Below are 22,874 nucleotides of genomic sequence, written 5' to 3'. Positions count from 1 at the left end.
ATCCATTTGCCATATACCAATAGGTGAGGTGGTTTCTCATTATCTTCCTCATAGGTTTTATCTTTGAAGTACATTCTCCTAAGTGGGATACAACCACGGCTAAAGAGTCCCATCAACACTTCACGAAGTACCACAGCTGTACATCAATTCAATATTAACAGCCAATGCTGCAGTCTCTCCTTTGAGTGCACCCCAAATCCAACCCTTCTGACTGAGCCAGTGGCCACTCTACCTGTTGAATGTCAACCTGTATATAGGGACCATAAACTGGCTTTTATACTCCTCCACCAGAAGGTTTGAAGGCAGAGTGGCTCATTAAATCCAGTGGGTGGCCTGCCCACGACCCACCTGCTTGCCTCTGCCCCCACTGCTATTATACCAGTGGCTGGGATGGTGTTGGATGGCCCGCCCACCAGTGGACCAATTAAGATTCATTGGCAATTAATTCCCACATTTTAGGACCTCATCCCACCGTCACTGCCGGGATTTAACTGGTGGCAGAAGGGGCCCACACCAAGTTGCCAGCCTGGCAGGTTTCCCTATGCGGGTGGGTGTTGGGTAGGGGCTAGTCCCTTTTTCATAGGCCCCAGGGCCCATCAGAGAGCCCCCTGCCCCCCCACAGTTTTATCTCCAAGTTTCCTTCCCCCCTAAACCATAGCCCCTCACCTCCCTCACCGGGGCCTGCTAGCTTAGCACACAGTAAGATCCTCCAAGCACTGACCAAGAACCTGATCCAATGCCGCATGCCTCTGTACCGAAGTACTGATTGGCTGGCAGCTCGCTGAGGCAGGACTTCCTCTCGCTAAGGTGCAGAAATCCTGCCTTCAGTCCATTAATGGCCAATTGACCATTAAAGGACTGCGGGGCAGCCGGTGTCCCACTCGGTGAGCTCACCCCCCTGACATTTTAGCCAGGTGGTGGGGAATCCATCTCTCTTATAATCCTGCTCCATATTCTAGTTTCCACTTGCTGCCTGGAATATGGCATGAATCATCACCTCCCTCAGAAACAGAAATGTTAACACTGAGCCAAAGACTCACTCCCTGTAAATAAATAGCAACCCTGATTGAAGCCTTGAATAATCTGAGGGACCATTTAGTGGATGTCCCTGCTAGATCACATTCATTGTAGAAGTTTTGCTGATCTAACAAAGTGCACACTGGTGCATGAGTAGTGCAGATGGGAAAAAACGCTCACTAATGTTTTTAGGTGAGTATGTCGTGTGGAAAGTTTCCCTTGTGTTTTTCTATATTTAACACCTCATATCATGCACAAATAGTACTACTTCTCAGGCAATGGATGTTTTTATTGTTCCAAAATTGCACGAGATTTAAAAAGCCACATTGGGCTTCCACAAGAATTTCCAACCTTGTCCTACATGGTTGCAGATAAAAGTAAAACTATTTTCTTCAGTCCTTGGGATGTGAGCATCTCTGGCAAGGCCAGCATTTATTGCTCATCCCTAATTGTTCTTGAGAAGGTGGACTTTGAAAGCTTTAAATCAAAAACAAAATCTACTTAGCTAAGCTGATTGTTGCTAATGCTTTGGATTTAATTTTCAGACGGTAAAGAATATGATGCCTACGTGTTGCTCCTTACGAGTAATGAAACCCTCCTCAATGCTGAGGAAGAACAACAATTTACTTTGAAATTGTTACCTGCAATTCTAGAAAAACAATTTGGTTACCGGCTCTGTATATTTGAACGTGATGTTCCCCCAGGAGGTAAGATTGACTTATGCTTGATTTAATTGTTTCACTATTCTACTAAAACTCGGATTGAAAAATGGGGTCTGCTCTATTTTAAGCGTATTCAGTTTATTTGGAGACAAAAGAAACACCTGGGCCAGAATTTTACCTTTGGCATGCAGGCGCATGCCTGACATGCCCAAACATAATATGACGTGTGATGACATTGGGCATGCGTCTTGACGTCATCGCGCACTTGCGCGATATTTGGCTCAGTGGGCGCGCACCGGAGTCGGCTGCGCGCCCACCGATAATTGAAAGGTCTATTAAAGCCATTAACAAGGTAATTGACTTGAAATTTACGCTGCCCATCCAATCTAATGGCTGGCGGACAGGCGAAGAGGCCAAGCGGCCTTTACATTTTTTAGGAAATCTAATCCATGAGCATGATGAGGTTTCCTAAAGCTGATATGCGTTAAATAAAAAGTTTATTTTGAAATTAAAAACATGTCCCATCTCATGTGACACAGTCATATGAGAGGACAAGTTTTATTACATTTTTATCGTCTTTATTAGTTTTTTTAAAAAGCGCTTCAATCTCCCTGAGACAGCTCCATTCCTCAGGGAGATTGAAGCGCACTTGTGTGCCAGACCCGCTCTCCCACCTCCCACCACCCGCACAGGCAGTGCTGAGCGCTGCCGCTCATGATCCATGCAGGGCCCGCTGGCGTGAAATCGTGGAGTGGAGCTGATCATGGGCGATGGTCGGCTTCCCGACTGCCCGCTGATCCTGCCCGACGAGGGAAAAATTCTGGCCCTGAAGAATAGAAAAGCACAGACTTTTTATTTATTGGTATTAGCATTAACGTTTAAGTTACTGACATATAAATTGATTTCTGTTCATATCATGCATGACGTTTTGCGTTTTGCTAGTTGCTGTTGGGGAGGTTTTAAACTAACTCGGCAGGGGTGTGGGAGCCAGGAGATAATATCAGAGAGCATTACCAAAGAGTAGAGAATCCGGGAAAGATGCATTGCGCTAGAGTAGGGAATAGCTAAGTTAATAGGTGGGGTCAGGGTAAAGGAGGAAGTAATAGGGCAGAATTTTGACGTTGGCATGCGGGGGCAGGCCCAACGCACCATCGTGTAAAATGATGCGCGATGACATTGGGCATATGTCCCGTCGTCACCACGCGCCATCACGATATTTCGGACGGCAGGCACACTATGAGTTCTGAGGTTTGCACGCCATTTATTAAAGGGCCATTTAAGACCTTTGAGGCAGTAAGATACAGCGATTTTTCTGAGCCTGTGAGATTTTCAGAGCGCCGCGTGGGCGCAATGGGCAGGCAGGTAGGCCACATTTTTAAAAACCTCACGCATGGTTGGGATAGGAGGGGTGAGTGGGCTCGCGAATATTTTAGAAACTTACTCCTACTTGCTTGTGTGAACAGGAGAACTTCAAATTTCTTCAGAGCTGCTTTGACAGGAATAACAGGCTTCAGGTCAGGACTCTGGAGGAAACATAATTCTTGGGGCCTTGCAGGTTTCAGGCAGCCTTCCCTTACCCTGGGAATGGGCATTGTGCACTCCAACGGAGGCTCCTCCTCTGAGGAGGAAGAGAAAGCCAGAAGGGGGAGGAGGCCAGGAGTGCACATCCAGCCTCCAGGGGAGCCACATTTGGGAGGACAGGCGCAGGCACAAGGGGCGCAGGGCCAACAGGAAGTGCAAGGCAGAAGGCGCCGCAGAAGACGCCGTTATCCTGCTGCCAGGGTTTACAGGCGCTATGCAGCTACCTCAATATGTCTGAGGTGCAAAGCCGAAGGAGGCTCCATCTCTCAAGGGAGACAGTGACCTCCATCTGTCAGATGATAGGCCCTGAGATCAGCTCCAACTGTGTGGGTGGACACCCCATGCTAGTGGTGTTGAAGGTCACAGCTGCCCTCAACTTCTATGCTTCCGGCTCTTTCCAGGGGTCAGTGGGTGATCTTTGCAGTGTCTCCCAATCAGCTGTCCACACTTGTGTCAAGCTGGTGACAAATGCTCTGTTCAGGTGTGCATTAACTTTCATCCACTACCTCTCAGATGAGGCCAGCCACGCAGAGCGAGCCAGAGGCTTCACAGCGATTGCTGGGTTCTATCTCATGCAGATAGTGTGTGACCATAGGATGCAGATTCTGCAAGTCTGTGCCAGGTACCGAGGCAGCTCCCATGACGCCTACATCCTGAGACACTCCCAGGTGCTGAGGCTCTTCAGTGCTCCAGCCCGTCTGGATGGATGGCTGCTGGGTGACAAGAGCTATCCCCTCAGAAGGTGGCTCATGACACCACTCCGCCATCCAAGAACAGAGGCCGAGCAGCGGTACAATAGGTGCCACGCCTCCACAATGGCTGTGGTAGAGAGAAACATCGGTCTTCTCAAGATGCTCTTACGATGCCTGGGTCGTTCAGGGGGCGCATTGCAATACCCCCCAGATCGTGTGTCAGTGATAGTGGTTGCATGCTGCGCTCTCCACAATCTGGTGCTGGAAAGGGGGGATGCAGTGGACGATGAATACGTCGACGCAGTGGCTCCGGCTGCACATGATGAATCCAGCAGAGAGTCCGAGGACGAGCACGCACAGGAGAACGCTGAGGGGATAGACGCTGACCCAGGCATACTCCAGGGAGGCAGGGACACCCGGCAAGCTTTAATCCAATGATCCTTCAGCTAGCGCACCACAGATGGACCTCCAACACACGCCAGGGCTGCAGGCTCCAAATTCGATACCTGAGAGCAACATTTACCTGGTTAGGGACATTAACTATATGCCTTGTCAATAAAGCTCAACGACAAACAGGTCACTCATAATATCATGGGTTCCCGTCCACCTACAGAAGTAATGAAGCACCCAGAGGCTTGTTGAGAACTAAAACATTTAATGATTGCGTGCTACAAAACAGAAATGAAAGCGCATTAAAAGGTGTTGAGCAGCACACTGAATGAAAAGCAACTAATATTGGGGCAAAAGAAAACCACCAGTGATAAGCCCGTGGTGCCTAAGGTGATTTACGTTTATGTTTGGGGTTCCAAGTCTAGGTGCTCCCACCTCGCTGGCACTAGCATTGGAGACAGCCTGTTCACTCTGCTGTCCTGTTGGCCTTGGTGACCTTGGCGGGTGTCCTCTTGCCTGTGCTGGCACAGCCTAGGAGGGAGTGGCCAGTGGCATGGCTGGCATCTCCCCAGACGCTACAGCCTCATCTGATGCCACGGTCATTGGCAGAGAGGTGGAAGAGCTGCTGCCCTCATCCAGAGCACCCTGAGAGGAGCCCACAGAGACGACAGGCAGCTCATGCGCCAACATGAAATCGCTTCGGACCTCACTGCTCACCATTGATGGATGGGCACCTAGATGTGACACTGGGTGCCCAATCCATCTCCTGCACTGACACTGACCAGCTGAGGTCAATGCTGCTGTAAGAGCTTCCCCAGGGAGCCCTGCTTGTTCTCCTGTAGGAGCCTCTCCATGAGAGTCGCCACTCTCTCCATGGAGGAGGGATTGCGCTCGGCCATGAGGGTCATTGCATTGCTCATGCTCTGCATGGACTTCTCCATCACTGAGACCATGGCACGCATTCCCTCATGTATCTCCGCCAGATCCTCCCACACACCCTGCTGGACTTCCAGCATCTGCTGCCTCAGGGCCAACTCAGCATCATCAGCCACTGACTGAGCATGTCCCTGGTCCCCAGCAGTCCCCTGAGTGCCGGCGCCCTGGGCACTCTCTGTCTCCACCTGCACCTCAAGCCCTCACCACCGTGCACCGGGACATTATCCGGTGATCTGATCCCCACCGATGTGATGGTATCTGTGTTGGTGCCTGCCTGGCTGGGATGGTGTGACGCTGGTGCGTTTATATCTTCAGGGCCCTCAGGGGTCAGTGGCGGTCCCTCTGCCTCTTGAGTCTGGGGGTGCTCCAGCGAGGCTGAAAGGAAGAACAAGGACATGTGATAAGTTGAAGTCGTTACCCTGTTAATGTACATGCCTGGCACCCGGATCAGGATGCTCTCCTCCTTCCATTATCAATGGGAAACCCATATTGGATGCTGAAATCAATATACAGTCAACAGTGGAATGTTTGCCCTGACGGACACTGTGACCTCAGTACTTGGCACTCTTACCTCCCACTGACACCCCAACCTCACCGCGGCTGGTAGATCTGGGTGCATGGTGCCTCTCCAGCTCGAGAGCCTTCTGCTCATATCTGGTCAGTGTAACTAGGTGGGCCAGTCGCATTCGTCCGGCATTATTGTGTGCTGTCTTCTCCTGAAAGGAGAGAGGAGCATTGATTAGTCCACCCTTATCTGCATTGCCATTGCAGCCTTGTCACCCCCACCTGAGTGAAACATTGCAGGGCTCATCCGATTTGTGACTCTGGAGCCGCCATACACTCTCCAAGCAGCCAGGCTGACCCCCTTGCCCATATGCTGCCTCCATCACATTTGCCACTCCCACTGTAAGACCTTCCAAACCAAGGAGTGCTACCACCTAGATGGGCAAAGGCAGCAGATGGATGGCTACCCCGCCACCTGGAAGTTCCCCTCCAAGTCAGTCAGCATCCTGACTTTGAAATGTTTCAGCGTTCCATCACTGCGTCTGCGTTCAGATCCTGGAGCTCGCCCCCAAATCAGTACAGTGGGCGTACGTGCAACACATGCAGTGGATACAGAAGGCAGCTTACCGTCTCAGGGGCAACTAGGTATGGGCAATAAATGTTGGCCCGCCCAGCGAAGGCCACATGCCATGAATGAATGAATGTTGCCCACATGTCTGTCCTTGGCTTGCTGCATTGTTCCAGTGAAGCCCAACGCAAACTGGAGGAACAGCACCTCATCTTCCGACTAGGCACTTTACAGCCTTCTGGGCTGAATATTGAATTCAACAACTTTAGATCTTAAACTCCCCCTCCCCCCATCCCCACCCCGTTTCTTTTCCCCCCCCCATCCGCCCTTTTTTTTCAATAATTTATATAGATTCTTCTTTCCCCACCTATTTCCATTATTTTTAAATCTAAAACTAAAACCTTTAGTCTTTCCACCCCACCCCCACTAGAGCTGTACTTTGAATATCCTGTCTTGCATTCTTAATTAGCACTTTTCTCAGACAAAGACCACCACCTTCAACACCTCTTTGACCCTTTTGTCTCTGACATCTTTTGATTATCTGCTCACACCACACCCTCAATGTGTCTCTTCCCCCCCACCCACCTTAAACCAATTTATATTTCTCCCTTGTTGAAACTATGCTTCAGTTCTGCTGAAGGGCCATGAGGGCTCGAAACGTTGACTGATTTCTTCTCCACCGATGCTGCCAGACTTGCTGAGTTTTTCCAGGTAATTCTGTTTTTATTTTGTTTTGGATTTCCAGCATCCGCAGTAGCTTTTAGCTTTTTGTTTTTAACAAAATTACAAGGTGTTCAGGAAAGATAGGAAATGAAGAAAAGGAGGAGGGGTGGAGGTATTGATTAAGGAGAGCATTGCAATGCTGGAGAAAAAGGATGACCCAGAGGGATCAAGGACAGAATCTATTTGGCTAGAGCTAAGGAACAAAAAAGATGCAATTACATTGCTTGGTGTAGTCTATAGGCCGCCAATTAGTGTGAAAGATGTAAAGGAACAAATTTGCAAGGAAATTACAAAGAGATGCAAAAATTATACAGTACTTATGCTGGGGGACTTTAATTATCCAAATATAGACTGGTTTAGTATTCGTGTAGAGGGCAGAGAGGCTCAAGAGTTCCTTGAGTGTGTTCAGGAAAATTTTCTACATGAGTATGTTTCCAGTCCAACAAGGAAGGAGGCACTGCTAGACCTGATTATTGGAAATGAGATGGGCCGATGGGACAAGTAGATCAAGTGTCAGTAGGAGAACATTTAGGGGACAGTGACCATTGTATCAAGGTTTAGGCTGACTATGGAAAAGGGCAAAGAACAGTCCAGAGTAAGAAAACTTAACTGGGGGACAGCCAACTTCAATGGGATAAGAACAGATCTGGACTGAATAAATTGGAGCTAAAGGTAGGCAGGAAGGATGGTAGCTGATCAATGGGCTACCTTCAAAGAAGAGATCATTTTGGCACAGTTAAGGTATATTCCCTTGAAAGGAAAAGGCAGGTCAAAGAAATCCAGAGCTCCCTGGATGACAAAGGAGATAGAAATTAAGATAAAGAAGAATAAGTGTGTTCATGATAGGTGTCAAGTGAAGAAGTAACTAAGAGAAGTAAAGAGAGAGTATGAAAAGAGACTGGCAGCTAACATAAAAGGGAATCCCAAAGTCTTCTATAGGCATATAAATAGTAAAAGAGTGGTAAAAGGAGGAGTCAGGACGATGAGGGACCAAAAAGGGAATTTACACATGGAAGCAGAGGGCATAGCTGAAGTATTAAATTAATAATTTGCATCTGTCTTTACGAAAGGAGAAGATGCTACCCAGGCCATGGTAAATGAGGAGGTAATTCAGACACTAGAAGGGATTAAAGTTGAAAAGTGGGAAGTACTGGATAGGTTATCTGTACTTAAAGTTGCTAAGGTACCAGGACCAGATGCAATGCAATCAAGGACACTGTTAGAAATAAGAGTGGAAATTACAGGGGCACTGGCCATAATTTTTAAGTCTTCCTTAGACTCAGGGGTGGTACCAGAAGACTGGAGAATTGCAAACATTACACCCTTGTTGAAAAAAGAGTGCAAGGATAAGCCCACCAACTACAACTGGGGGAAAAGTTTAAAAATCAGAGGTCTCCCTTTTAAGATGGAGATGGGGAGAATTTTTTTCTGCGGGTCCTTAGCCTTTGGAATTCTTTTCCCCAGAAAGCAGTGGAAGCTGGGTCATTGAATTTACCCAAGGCCGAGTTGGATAGATTGTTGATAGACAAGGAGTCAATGGTTATGGGGGGTAGATAGGAAAGTGGAGTTGAGACCACAATCAGATCAAGCCATGATCTTAGTGAATGGCAGAGCAGCCTAGAAGGTCTGAATAGCCTGCTCCTGCTTCTAAGTCCTATGTTCCTATGTACAGGCCAGTCAGCTTAACTTTGGTGGTGGAGAAACTTCTTGAAGTAGTAAGTCAGGACAAAGTTAATAGTTACATGGACAAATGGGAGTTAATTACATACGAACATATGAATTAAGAGCAGGAATAGGCCTTTCGGCCCTTCAAGCTTGCTCTGCCATTCAATTACATCATGGCTGATCTGATTGTAACCTCAACTCCACATTTCTGCCTACCACCGATAACCTTTCTCCACCTTGCTTATCAAGAATCTATCTAACTCTGCCTTAAAATATTCAAAGATTCTGCCTCCACCACCTTTTGAGGAAGAGAGTTTCAAAGACTCACGACCCTCTGACAGAAAAAAAATTCCCTCATCTCTGTCTTAAATGGGCAACCTTTATTTTTAAACAGTGACCCCCTTGTTCTAGGTTCTCCCATAAGAGGAAACATTCTTTCCACATCCACCCTGTCAATTCCTCCCAAAATCCTCGATGTTTCTATCAAGTTGCTTCTTGCTCTTCTGAACTCCAGTGGATACAAGCCTAGCCTGTCCATCCTTTCCTCATAAGACAGCCCACCCATTCCATGTTTTAGTCTAGCAAACCTTCCCTGAACTGCTTTCAATTAATTAAGGAAAGCCAGCATGGATTTCTTGAGGGAAAATCATGTTTAACTAACTTGCTGGAGTTTTTTGAAGAGGTAACAGAGAGGGTTAATGAGGGCAATGCTCTTGATGTGGTGTACGTGGACTTCCAAAAGGCATTTGATACAGTGCCGTATAACAGACTTGTGAGCAAAGTTACAGCTCATGGAATAAAAGGGACAGTAGCAACGTGGATACAGAATTGGCTGAGCGGCAGGAAACAGAGAATGGTCATAATGGATGTTTTTCAGTCTGGAGGAAAGGTTGTAGTGGAGTGCCCCAGAGGTTGGGACACTTGCTTTTCCTGATATATATTAATGACGTAGACCTTGGTGTGCAGGGCACAATTTCAAAGTTTACGGATGATACAAAACTCGGAAGCATTGTGAACTGTGAAGAGGATATTGTAGAAATTCAAAAGGACATAAACAAGTTGGTGGAATGGGTAGACAGGTGGAAAATGAAGTTCAATGCGGAGAAATGTGATGTGATTCATTTTAGGAGAAAGAACCTGGTGAGACGGTATAAAATAGGGGTACAACTCTAAAGTGGGTGCAGGAGCAGAGGGACCTGGGTTTATTTTTTGTATTCATTCATGGGATGTGGGCATTGCTGGCTAGGCCAGCATTTATTGTCCATCCTTAATTTCCCTTGGTGGTGAGCTGCAGTCCATATGGTGTAGGTACACCCACAGTGTTGTTAGGGAAAGTATTCCAGGATTTCTACCCAGCAACAGTGAAGGAATAGCGATATATTTCCAAGTCAGGATTGTGTGTGGCTTGGAGGGGAACTTCTAGATGGTAGTGTTCCCATGCATTGGTTGCCCTTGTCCTTCTAGATGGTAGAGGTCACAGGTTGGAAAGTGCTGTCTAAGGAGGCTTGGTGAGTTCCTGCAGTGCACGTTGAGACAGGACTGGATGACGATATGTCCAGCTTCTTATCTGCTGGGCTCAGAGTGGTGAGGAATCTAGGAAATTCATCACTAACACAAGTTCCTGTGGAATTGGGAAATGCTCATCGTTTTCTTGCAAAGGAAGGTGACTTAGGGCGTGGGCATTTGCTATGTGAATCCCTGGTCTATGTACAAAGGTGTATTCATATGCTGCCAAAATTAGGGCCCATCTTTGTATTCTTGCAGAAGCTATAGGAAGTATAGCCTTTTCCTCGCTAAAGAGACCTAAAAGTGGTTTGTGGTCTGATACTATCGTGAAATGTCACCCATGCACGTATTGGTGGAATTTTTTTACACTAAAAATAATCAACAGACCTTCCTTCTTGATATGAGAATATCCTTTTTCGGCTGTGGTAAGTGTCCTGGATACATAGCCTATCGGCCTCTCTGTGTCACTGTCCTTTTTGTGAGATAGCACCACTCCCACTCCATAGGGGGCGCATCACAGGTTAGCACCAATTCCTTAGCCTGGTCCTAATGTACTAACAAATTTGAAGAGTGTAAAAGCTATTTTACTTTCATAAAGGCTTCTTTTTGGGATGCTTCCCAAAACCAACACTTTTTTTCTTAGCAGTGAATGTAGAGGGGCTAGAACTGCTGATAAATTTGGTAGAAATCACCCATAATAATTTACCATCCCTAAAAATGATTTAAGTTCGGAGTTGTTCTTAGGTGCAGGTGATTCTCTGATTACTTTAACTTCCTCTTCAAAAGGGTGTAACCCTTGGCCCAAATAAATGACTTCATTTGCCTGAAAAGTTCATTTTCCCTTCTTCAGGTGCATCCCTGCTTCTAAAAATGGTTTCAGGGCTTCCTCTAGGTTAGTCGAGTGTTCCTTTTCTGTGAATCCAGTTACCAGTACATCAACCAGGAAGACCACAACCTGAGGTAGTCCCTATAGTAAGCTCTCCATTGTCCTCTGAAAAGTGGTACAGACTGAGGAAACATCGAAGGGCAAGAGTGTGTATTAATATAACCCTTTGTGGGTATTTATGGTTACGAATTCCTGGGAGGCGTCATCCAGCTCCAGTTGCTGATATGCGTGACTCCTGTCAAGCTTTGTATACGTTTTCCCTCCTGCTAGATCAGCATATAGGTCTTTAATCTTGGGAATAGGGTACCTGTCCACTTTGGCTGCTCTCTTGACCATTAGTTTATAGTCCCCACAGGTCCAGATGGTCTGGTCTGGTTTAAGGACAGGGACTATTGGTGTTGCTCATTCACTCACTCTGAGAGCTGAACCACTTTTATGGCACGCAGCCTCTCTAGCCGGTTCAGCTCAGCGTCAACCTTCTCTCTCAGGGCGTTTGGCACTGGTCTTGCATTCAAGAAGCGAGGGGTTGCTGCTGGGTCCACATAAATCTTGGCCTGTAGACCTTGGATTTTTCCCAGTTCATCCTTGAAGATGGTGTCATTTTTTTAAGCTCCTCTGGTAGTCCACACGCTCAGAACTGGAAAATTTCGGACCAGTTTAATTTAATTCCCTTCACCCAATCATGCCCAAGAGGGCTTGGCCCTTCACCTTCTACCACCATCACTGGTAGCTGTGCTGATTGGTGTCTATAATGAAGTTGTTCTGGTGATACCTTTTACTTGGATTTCTTTGCCTGTGTACGTTTTCAACCTGGCAGATGTTAATCTCAAATTGAATTGTTGATCACCTTTATTTAAATATCTGGAAGATGTTCTCCTATTACAGTGGTAGAAATACCCTTGTCTACTTCCATTTTTAAGCTTTTATCATTCACTTCCACTGTGACAATAATTGGCTCTGTCTTCCCAACTTTCATGTTGAATAATGAATAAATGTCAGAATTGGCTGTTTCTGGCTCTTCTACACTATAGACCTCATTGGACTTTGTTTGTTGTTTGGAGGCCTGTTTAAAACTCACTTTGCTCTGTCTCATTATGTATCCACTTCTGTGACAAAAATAACATTCTACTTTTTAAAATTGCCAATGGTGAGAAGAATAATTGTTTCCACAGTGATGAAAATTAGTTTTCAACTTTGTTGCTAAGTTGTTTCCTTGCATTTTTCAGTTAACGAGGGCTATTTCCCATTTCACGGCGGGGTCCCAGCTTTTCACACCGCTTTCGGCTGACTGTTCCCATCCAACTAGGAGAACAGCACCATTTTTCACCCCTTGAATTGCTTATGAATCCCTTACAGCGCTTTCCATCGCAAGCGCTATTTCTAACGCTTTCTTAAAATCAAGATTCCACTTCAGCCAGCAATCTTCACTGAATAGTATCTTCCTGTGTGCCACATACTAAATGATCCCTGAGCATATCATTCAGGGTTTCACTGAAATCACAATATTCTGCTAATGGTTTTAATTTTGCCACGTAGGTAGCAATTGTTTCCCTCGGGGCTCTATTCTGTGAATTGAACCTGAACCTCTGCATTGTGACTGAGGGCTTGGACTGAAAATGTCCCTTAACAAGGTCTACTAATTCACTGAAAATCTTTGAATCTGAGGCACTGGGGGCCATCAAGCTTCAAATCAAACAGTAGGTCTTGCTCCCACAAATACTCAGGAGAATCGCTCTCTTTTCCTCCCCTGTGATTTCGTTGACTTGAAAGTCCTATATATTGAGACCAATCATTTGTGTCTGGCTCAAAGGCATCGATTCTGCCAAAGTGTGGCATTTCGGGTGTGTATATTTTCTTTTATTTTTAATGAACTTAGATACTCACAATCGCTGGGCGAGGTACAGCAACGGATCTGATTTATCCTTGTCACCAGTTTGTTATAAAGTTGGCCTTCCAGGCAACTTTTCTTGGTGGACACTGAGCTTTATTTACAAGACAGCAGCAGCAACTAAGTTTGTGCATCAAACATTATAACTAAAAGAATAACTCTCCTGTAGAGGTTCCCCGCACTGCTAGCTCATTGCTTTACACTGATCATGTGATCTTACAACACAGAATTATTCTTAAAGTTACTGTCCTACGTTCCCAAAACTATAATTACTACAGTATCCTCAATGTGAAGACGGTCCTTTGTCTCCACAAGGACCACTGAGCTGCGTGAGATGCGGTACATGGTACTCAGCAGGAGGTTTCCTTGCCCATGTTTGACCTGATGCCATGAGACATCATAGGGTCCAGAGTCGATGTTGAGGACTCCCAGGATGACTCCCTCCCGATTGTATACCATCGCCACACCTGCTGCGTCTGTCCTGCGTTGGGACAGGAGATACTCAGGGATGGTGATGGTGGTGTCTGGGACATCATCTGTAAGGCATGATTCTGTGAGTATGAATATGTCAGGCTATTGAGTATGTCAGTTAAACATGATTTTCCCTTAAGAAAGCTATGCTGGCTTTCCTTAATGTGCATAAGAAGGTGGGAGGACAGGTTGAGAGCGTGGTTAATAAAACATACAGTATCCTTTTGATCAATAGGGGCATAGAGTACAAGAGAATGGAGGTTACGTTGAACCCGTATAAGTCACTAGTTTAGCCTCAGCTGGAGTACTGTGTCCAGTTCTGGAGTTAGGAAAGATGTGAAGGTATTGGAGAGAGTGCAGAAAAGATTCACAAGAATGGTTCCTGGAATGAGGAACTTCAGTTATGAACATAGATTGGAGATGTTAGGACCGTTTTCCTTAGAGAAAATAGGGCTCAGAGGGTATTTGCTAGAGGCATACAAAATCATGAGGAGTCAGGATAGAATAGAAAGGGAGAAACTGTTCCCAATCGTGTTAAGATTGAGAATGAGAGGGCACAGATTTAAAGCATTTGCAAAAGAAGCAAAAGTGACATGAGAAAAAAGGCAACAAATGGTTAGGGCCTGGAATGCACTGACTAAGAGTCTGGTGAAGGCAGTTTCAATTGATGCATTCGAAAGGGAATTAGACCGTTACTTGAAAAGAAAGCAGGTGCAGGGTTATGGGACGAAGGTGGGAGAATGGAAATAGGTGAGTTGCTCATTCAGAGAGCAGGTGCAGACAAGATGGGCCAAATGGCTTCCTTCTGCACCATAACTATTGTGATTCTGAGTCAATATTCAATATTTTTCACATTGGCCACCAAATTGCCACTGTTATTAACCATCACCAGCACTGAATGGAACAAGTAATGAAAATTAGATCTGTCACTGTACAAAGAATGCAAGATGCCTTCAGCAGTTAAGAAAAAGCAATATGCCATATTTTTCTTTCACCTGAGATATATTTTAGATGAGGAATCAACAATGTCTGGTAAATCAGCAGCATTTTAATCATAAATCTACTGCTGATAAATATGAATACTAATTAATTATAATTATTGAAATATATCTAGGTTTCATGAGATAAAGGACTACCAGTGGGAAATATCATGAGACATTTACAAGTAATGTATTGCTCTTTTGTTTCCACCAATTTTAAATCAATGATCTATGGTGAAAGGTTTTTATATAATACAAATAATTTTTTGCTTAAATTTAGGGGAACTGCATAAAGTAAAATGAGCATTCATTCAGCATTAAACTCATACACTGAAATAGTCCTAAAACACAGAGAAAAAGAAAAGTAATTTTCACAAAATCAGAATTCTACACAATTCCAGATACAGTGATGTAATGTTAGTTTTATCCCATTAAACACTGGAGATTAGTTAATCTTTGACAATTTTAGCCCAGGTGCTTAAAGTGCCGCATGGTGGTTTGCTTTGGTAATGGTCTTAGGCAATATACATTCAAGCAAGCAAAATGAGCTTGGAAATAAGGTTAAATATGTCATTCAGGAGAGGTTGGGACTTTTCTCCTTGGAGAGGAGAAGGCTAAGAGGAGATTTGATAGAGATGCTCAAAATCATGAGGGGACTGGATAGAGTAGATTGGGAGAAACTGTTCCCGCTCGTAAAAGGATAGAGAGCAAGAGGGCACAGATTTAAAATGATTTATAAAGGAAACAAATGTAATGTGAGAAAAATCTTTTTCACACAGTGAATGGTTTGAGTCCGGAATGCACTACCTGGAAGTGTGGTGGAGGCAGGTTTGATCGAGGGATTCAAGAGGCTATTAGATGATTATTTGAATAGAAGCAATGTGCAAGGGTACAGAGAAATTGCAGGAGAATGGCATTAAGTCATAATGCTCATTCGGCGAGCTGGTGCAGACACGGGTGAACTGAATGGTCTCTTTCTGTGCCATAACAATTCTGTGATTCAGTTCTTTTCACTATTTAATCTTCAAATGGAAGCTGGGACATTTGTTACAGTTACAAAAAATTTATTTATAAACCACCATGGCTTTTCAAACTGTCCTATTTATTCTATTATATTTCTGAATAGTACAGTTAAGTGCATGAGGAAACATTAAATTGTCCTAAAATTTTTGTTGATATCCTATTAAAAATTAGAAATTCTGTTTTTGGACCTCAAGCATATAGGCATATCCATAATGCACAGTGGGGATATACTTTCTTCCATTCTATGCCAATCAGTTAATTGGTTTGTTCTTTTGTTTTAGCAAAAATGGGGTATCAACATTCATTAATCATACCCAGGAATCTCAGTTAATGTCCCTTAGTTTAATAGTTAACAGATCCATTTGTATTTATTTCTGATGTTGACATTCTTTAAATCTTTCTGCAAAACTGGTCTCAAAATCTCCAAATGCAAAAGCAAAATATTGCGAATTCTGGAAACCTGAAATAAAAGCAGAAAATGCTGGAAATACTCAGCAGGCCAGGCAGGATTTGTGGAGAGGAAAATATCTCCATGCCTGTGATCAGCATCATGACATGTGTTACAGCATTTGTCATAATGTCATAACCATTGCACAGGTACTTAAAATAAACTGTTTTCCCCTGATTTCAAAAAATCCCTTGGATCCACTTGATATCTAACCATATTTGTCAGCCATGTTTATGTGTCAAAAGACCAATATACAAATGAATTCCAGTGTCATACATCCCTGAAAAGTAGGTCAGAATCTCTAATAAAGTACGCTTGGATTTGGCAGTGATAATGACATTCAGCATTTGCCTTCTTAACCCAATGAAACTGATAGCAACTTCTGGAGTGTGCACATGTGCAGAATAATGTGGAGATCCATAAGTTGGTGTCAGTGATTCCACACTTGTCCAGAGGGTGCACTATTGAGGCATGCTTCCACCCCCACCAGCCTGCAATCAATGGATTTGACAAGAACTTCCGCTCTAATGCTGAGTCCCACTGTAAAAACTCTTGAAAAGGTTACAGTTTGTGGAATGAGTTGTAACTGGATTTTTAATTGCGAACTAACTTCATATTTATTGCTAACACCCTTACTGATCCTGAAAGCCTAATTTGTGGGATGTTAAATTTCTCCATAATGATAAAACAATCCACATTTTAAAAAAATATACTTTTTCTTTTTTTAAATTGTAAAATGTAAATTAATTTTAAATTTAAATTAAAAATGAAGATTGCTAACTGCTTTTAACTTCCTGGTTTGCTGTGTGTGGTCATAAAATCATTTTGGGAAGGACTAACCATGTGAAATGTGCTAACTAAATGCAAGTTCCTTCCTCTTTCCTTCTTATGGGCAACCCTATCGCCTATAAGTTCCCCTCCAAATTACACACCATCCTAATTTGGATACATATCACTATTCCTTCGTCCAGTCAAAACCATTTAATAGCCAGCCTAACACCATCATCATAAAGTCGTAATTTCAAGTAGAAAGCCCACCAGCACACTCTCAGGGCAAAAGAGAATGGTTCAATGCGATTGTCTGCTTACTTGCTGTCTGATATCACCGCTGCTGTGCTTCAAGAGATCCCAATGACTTGGCGTCAGATTTAAACTGCCATCAGGAAAGGGGAGAACCACAACACAGAGATTCCTAGGTCTTGGCGGGCAGCTGTCTTCAAGGTCAACAGCAAGCACTCTCATTTTACTGGTGACTGCAAGAACACAAGAGATGGAAACGGGAGTACATCACACAGTCCATCAAGCCTGCTCTGTCATTCAGTACGATCATGGCTGATTTTGGACTTCAACTCCACTTTCTTGCCCACTCCCCATATCCTTTGATTCCCTGAGAGACCAAAAATTTGTCTACCCCAGAAGAATGCAGAGATAGGAGCAAAATGCAGACCATTTTATTTGCATTTGACTTACTATTTGGCTTTCTGGGAAAACAGTTTGACTTTGCAGAGACTTCTCTACACAAATTGATATGTAGAATGTTCAAATTTTTTCCCCAAATGGTATTTTTAATAATTCAATATTTAATTTGTTTTACAGGTTCTGCAGATGACATACTTTTTTATATAAACAAATGCCGAAGATTGATTATAATACTCAGTAAAGAATATGTGGAAGATGAGAACAGCTGCATGTATGAACTTATGACTGGATTGCATCAAGTATTAGTTGAAAGAAAAATAAAACCAATTCTTATTGAACTTAAGCCTATAAAAAGCACTGAGTTACTACCAGAATCACTTAACCTTGTTCTGAAGTCAAAAAGAACTGTGAAATGGAAAGGAAATAAATCTGTATTCAAGCATTCATATTTCTGGAAGAAGGTGCGATACTTGATGCCAGCAAATGGTGGCCAACGAACAAAAAATTCACAACGGTTCTGTGAAACAAGGTCTGACTCAAACATGTAAGTTACAGGCTTGCAGTCATTCTATCTTTCCTACCATTGATTTAAACTGTGTCTGTGCTAGATTGGCCAAAATGAGTTTCTGCATCAGTGATAATGGGCTGGATTTTCATCTTTGAGGCAGATAGTGGGCTTGGCACACCTGCCTTGGGCCTCATAAATCTCATTATGTATTCTTGGCTGTGAGCTCAGACATGCATTAGAGTGGTGAAACAGCTTGACCCCAGGGAAAACATTACTCGATTGACAGCTCTTTCCCTCTGATTCAATTCTATAAATTTCATATAATGTTTATTTACACAAGACAAAGAGATTTCAAGTGCTTACCATTTTTGTTATTGATACTTTAAAGGGACTGGATGATTGATGTTTTTATTGGGGCATAGTAAAAGTTTAATGAATGAATGACTTTATTAAACTTTTTTCTAACACATCCTATTGTCACTATAGGGTTCATTGGTTCTATACAGAGTATATTGTGGGTTAATGGGCATGGAAGTGCCACAGGCTGGCATGGAGGGAATGAGGGGCCATGGGGGGTTGGGTAGGGGACATAGCTTGGCATGGGAGCATGGGTAAGAGCTTTTGAACTTACCTTTTGAAAGGTTCCCTCATCCAGACTATGGTTAATGACACCTCTGAAGTGCCGTGAGCCGCAAGTCTTTTAAAAGCTGGCCCGACTCCATGAGCTAGGACATGCCTAACCCTGCAATGTGGCTGACCAGGTTGTGAGTGCAGGGTGTGGGCTCGTAGCCTGAACCAGGCCCCATTCTTAACGGCACTGGTGAAAATCGGCAACCCAGGAATGGGTTCAGGAATCCTAAAATCTCATCTAGGCCGCCATTTTGCGCACCTCAACAGAGTCTCCTCGAGTCCATGAAAATTCAGCCCAACCCATGCTATTAGCTTTTAGCAACTTGTGTTCTAGTGGGATTTAGATGAATAGCACTGTAAAAGAAGAATCATAAAAGCAGTTGTTTGTACATTTATTTATGTTGATTAAATTAATCTGCTTTTTATAAGTTTAGGAGGGAAAAAGTAAAAGTTTGGCAACATTTTATGGAGGCATGTTTGAAGGGTGGATATCTGCCAGTAAAGCAATAGTATTCTATTGTAGCTACTAGTCAGTTAACTAGTGCTTGCTCAGTGTGACAAATCCTATAGTATTGTTACTGCATATAGATAGATACAGAAATGACTACATATACAAATGTAAATTTAATACATTTAGTTGTACTCAGTATCTATCGTTTTAGGGATGGGCAACAAATGCTGGCCTAGCCAGAGATGCCCATATCCCATGAATGAATTTTAAAAAAGACAAAAGTGTCTTTTGATTTTGACTTTCCTAGAGTATTATGGGGAATAATTCATTTGCATAATGACACTTCAAAGCATTGCTTTGTGGCCTGCATAAATTCCCAGGGGCAAACCACACTGCTGGCTGCTACTTACACAACCTGTGGCATCCACCATTGATATCATTGAAGTGGTGCTCCACGAACAAATTTTTAAAGTACCACTTAAGACATATAGGCCTAGGCCCTGATGTTTTAAACAGCACATGTCCTTTCAATTTGGAAATGAGGGTGACAGCCAGATTTTCACCGTTGAGGTGTAAAGCTCGAGTTGGGAAATTTCTTGATGCGGCAGAACCGCCTCCATAGAAATGGCCACGTATGCACAATTTTTGCTCTGGGGCGGTGTGGGTGGGATTGAGTCAGACCTGCTAGCCCAGGAAGCAGTGTGTTTGTGGACAAAGAGATGGGAAAGTCAAGGCAGGCTGGTTAGAAGATTGTATTAAAGGCTGTTAGGCCTTCTAGCCCTCAACCCACACAACCCCTCACCCCCACCCCCCCCAAACCCATTCCCCATGCCACCTCCTGCCACCTATGCTACTTCCATGACCCCATGCCACCCCCATGGCCCTCTGCATCTTCCTGGCCCATATGCTGCCTCCATGGCCCCCATGCCACCTCTAAAGCCCCAATAATCCTTCCATGGTCCTCTGCATCCCCCATATTCATTCACCCAGTATGCACTATAGAACTAATGAGCCATAAAATAACAATGGCAAGTCTTGAAATGTACTTCAAACAACCACGAATTCAAAAACCTACTTTGAAAACAATCTGCTATTCTTACAACCCTATAAAAGTGTCAATCAAACAGAACCATTATAGCACCGATAACAGAAGCTTGATGTCACTTCGCACCTCTTAATATTGTCCAAATATTGGCTGGCTAACAGGAAGCAGAGACTAGGCATAAATGGGTCTTTTTCATATTGGCAAGATGTAATAAGTAGCCTGCCACAGGGATCAGTGCTAGGACCTCAACTGTTTACAATTTATATAAATGACTTGGATGAAGGCATTGAAGGGATGGTTGCCAAATTTGCAGATGACCCAAAGGTAGGTAGGAACGTAAGTTGTTAAAAGGACAAAAGGAGGCTACAAACAGATTAGATAAGTTAAGTGAGTGAGCAAAGATCTGGCAGTTGGAGTATAATGTGGGAAAATGTGACATTGTCCATTTTGGCAGGAAGAATAAAAGAAGCATATTATCTAGGTGGTGAGAGATTGCAGAGCTCTGGGGTGCAAAGGGATCTGGGTGTTCTAGTGCATGAATCACAAAAGGCTGGTATGCAAGTATGGCAAGTAATTAGGAAAGCTAATAGAACGTTATTATTTATTGTGAGAGGGATTGAAAACAAAAGTAGGGAGGTTACGCTTCAGTTGTACAGGGCACTAGTGAGACCACATTTGGAATAATGTGTACAGTATTGGTTACTTTATTTAAGGAAGGATGTAAATGCATTGGAAACAGTTCAGTGAAGGTTTACCAGACTAATACCTGGAATGGGTGGATTGTCTTATGGTGAAAGGTTGGACAGACTAGGGTTGTATTCGCTGGAGTTTAGAAGAATAAGAGGTGATTGAAACATGTAAGATCCTGAGGGGTCTTGACAGGGTGGATGTGGAGAGGATGTTTCCTCTTGTGGAAGAATCTAGAACTAGGGTTCACTGTTTAAAAATAAGGGGTCGCCCATCTAAAACAGAGATGAGATGAAATTTTTTCACTCAGAGGACCGTGAGCCTTTGGAACTCTTTTCCTGAAAAGATGGTGGAAGCAGAGCCTTTGAATATTTTTAAGGCAGAGTTGGATAGATTCTTGGTAAGTCTTGGTGATGGGTTATTGGCGGTAGTGAGATGCAGATTTCGGGTTACTATTAGATCAGCCATGATCTTATTAAATGGTAAAGCAGGTTCAAGGGGCTGAATGGCCTACTCCTACTCCTTGTTCGTATGTTCGTAAATAAACATACGAGCATTGAAAGAAACAGTTCAAAGAAATAACCTCATAAAGATGTCAATCCATCAACACATACTTCAGCCTGTGAAAACAGACCCGCTGCTGAGCTAATCCGTTAGTGAGTCTTTGAGTTCAACCAAGCATTCATAACAAGGTCATCTGTTTCTGTTGATACAGTTCAATGGTTAATGGATCATTTTAACATGTACCCTGAGAGAAATAGAGAGAGAAATGCATATTTTCTGTTGCTCAGCTGAGTGTGTCTGACACGGAAACCCATCACCATGTTTGAAAGTCTCCAAATCAAGCTGTTGCAAAATCTACACTTCCACCCCATTACACAAGGGGGTTCTCCCTTCATCCTACTTAAACATTTCATAAATCTAAAGCACAGGTGACAGAAGCAAGGTTTAGAGAATTTCAGATGTGTATGAGAGTACTGCAAGAGTATAACTTGTCAACCTAGGACCACCCTGTCTGTTAGCACATTGCCTTGGAAGGTTACCAGAAGTGATTGGGAAGAATTCCAGCCTCAAGTGATCTAGTCAAACAGGATAAATTTGTGAGTTACATTTGGGTGGTTCGTAGAGAATACAAAATCCATTTAAGTGAAGTATAATGAGACCGTGCAAAGAGGAATGCAGTTTAAACTACCTTAATACTGCATGCTGGTTTGTCTTTTTATTTTCATTTTTCCAGAGGCTTTGTTGATATTTTTTGTTTTGACTTTGGTGCTGGAGAGGTTTCTCTGACTATTTTGGGTGATGCTTGTATGATTGTGTGTCAGTATATGAGAAGGTGGACAAGACTTTAACAGGAGCAGGATGGTACTGGTCCAGGGCTCAGTGAAGACTTAAGGCTCCACTTTTTAGTTGAAAACAAATGTACCAAACTTGTTTAGCTCTGCTATCCCCTTTCCCAACCACCTTTCCGTTAAGAAAACATTGATTAAAAAAGGTTTAAATTGTTCTTTTGTTTTCAGGCCTCTATCATGTACCATGAACTAACCACTGAAGATAGCATCAAACTGAAGAAGCCTTTCACTTGTAATTCTGGTAGATGCCTGAGTAACCTTGGAGTATTGGCATGCAGTGTCTGCTGTCTGATATATGTACAGTTACACTTAACCTGACATTTTAATTTGTTATAACTTTGTGAATCACAAAATGCTGATCTGAATTCTCCTATCTCTAAAATGTTTCAGTGACCTCGCTGCAAAAGGGGAATATATGTCGATTGCATTCAGTGGGCACCACACACATCGTAGAAAATTTAACTCCTGCCAGAAATGAGCACAGATTTGTAAAAAAAAAGCAAAAAAGACTTCATTTTCTCTTTAGTTCTGAAGAAGAGTCATACAGACTCGAAACGTTAACTCTGTCTTCCTCTCCACAGATGCTGTCAGACTTGCTGAGTTTTTCCAGCAATTTTTGTTTTTGTTTCAGATTTCCAGCATCCGCAGTATTTTGCTTTTATGCTTTCATTTTAATGGTGTTTGAGACTGGTAAAAATAAGGCCCCTGGTCTGAGAGGGTTGTCCTTTGATGAGAGGCTGAGTAAATTGGGTCTATATTTCTGAAGTTTAGAAGAAAGAGTTGATCTCATAAGAACATAAGAACTAGGAGCAGGAGTAGGCAATTCAACCCCTCGAGCCTGC

At 43.5% G+C, this 22,874-nt stretch overlaps 1 protein-coding gene across 2 annotated transcripts in view; it reads left to right on the top strand.

Moving 5' to 3' along the window:
* Positions 1 to 22,522, top strand: part of LOC144682837 (interleukin-18 receptor 1-like) — a 68,417-nt gene extending 45,895 nt beyond the window's left edge. For both annotated transcript variants that reach the window (XM_078545622.1, XM_078545621.1), the window contains 3 exons: positions 1,563 to 1,724; positions 17,537 to 17,903; positions 22,201 to 22,522. In XM_078545622.1, the coding sequence (XP_078401748.1) occupies positions 1,563 to 1,724; positions 17,537 to 17,903; positions 22,201 to 22,225 (554 nt within the window). In that variant the 3' untranslated portion in view covers positions 22,226 to 22,522. The remainder of the gene's footprint in view (positions 1 to 1,562; positions 1,725 to 17,536; positions 17,904 to 22,200) is intronic.
* The last annotated feature ends 352 nt before the right edge of the window (positions 22,523 to 22,874 follow it).

The sequence above is a fragment of the Cetorhinus maximus genome, chromosome 7 (genome assembly GCF_964194155.1).
Source record: "Cetorhinus maximus chromosome 7, sCetMax3.hap1.1, whole genome shotgun sequence".
Lineage (NCBI taxonomy): Eukaryota > Metazoa > Chordata > Chondrichthyes > Lamniformes > Cetorhinidae > Cetorhinus > Cetorhinus maximus.
This window is presented reverse-complemented; position numbering and strand designations above follow the sequence as displayed.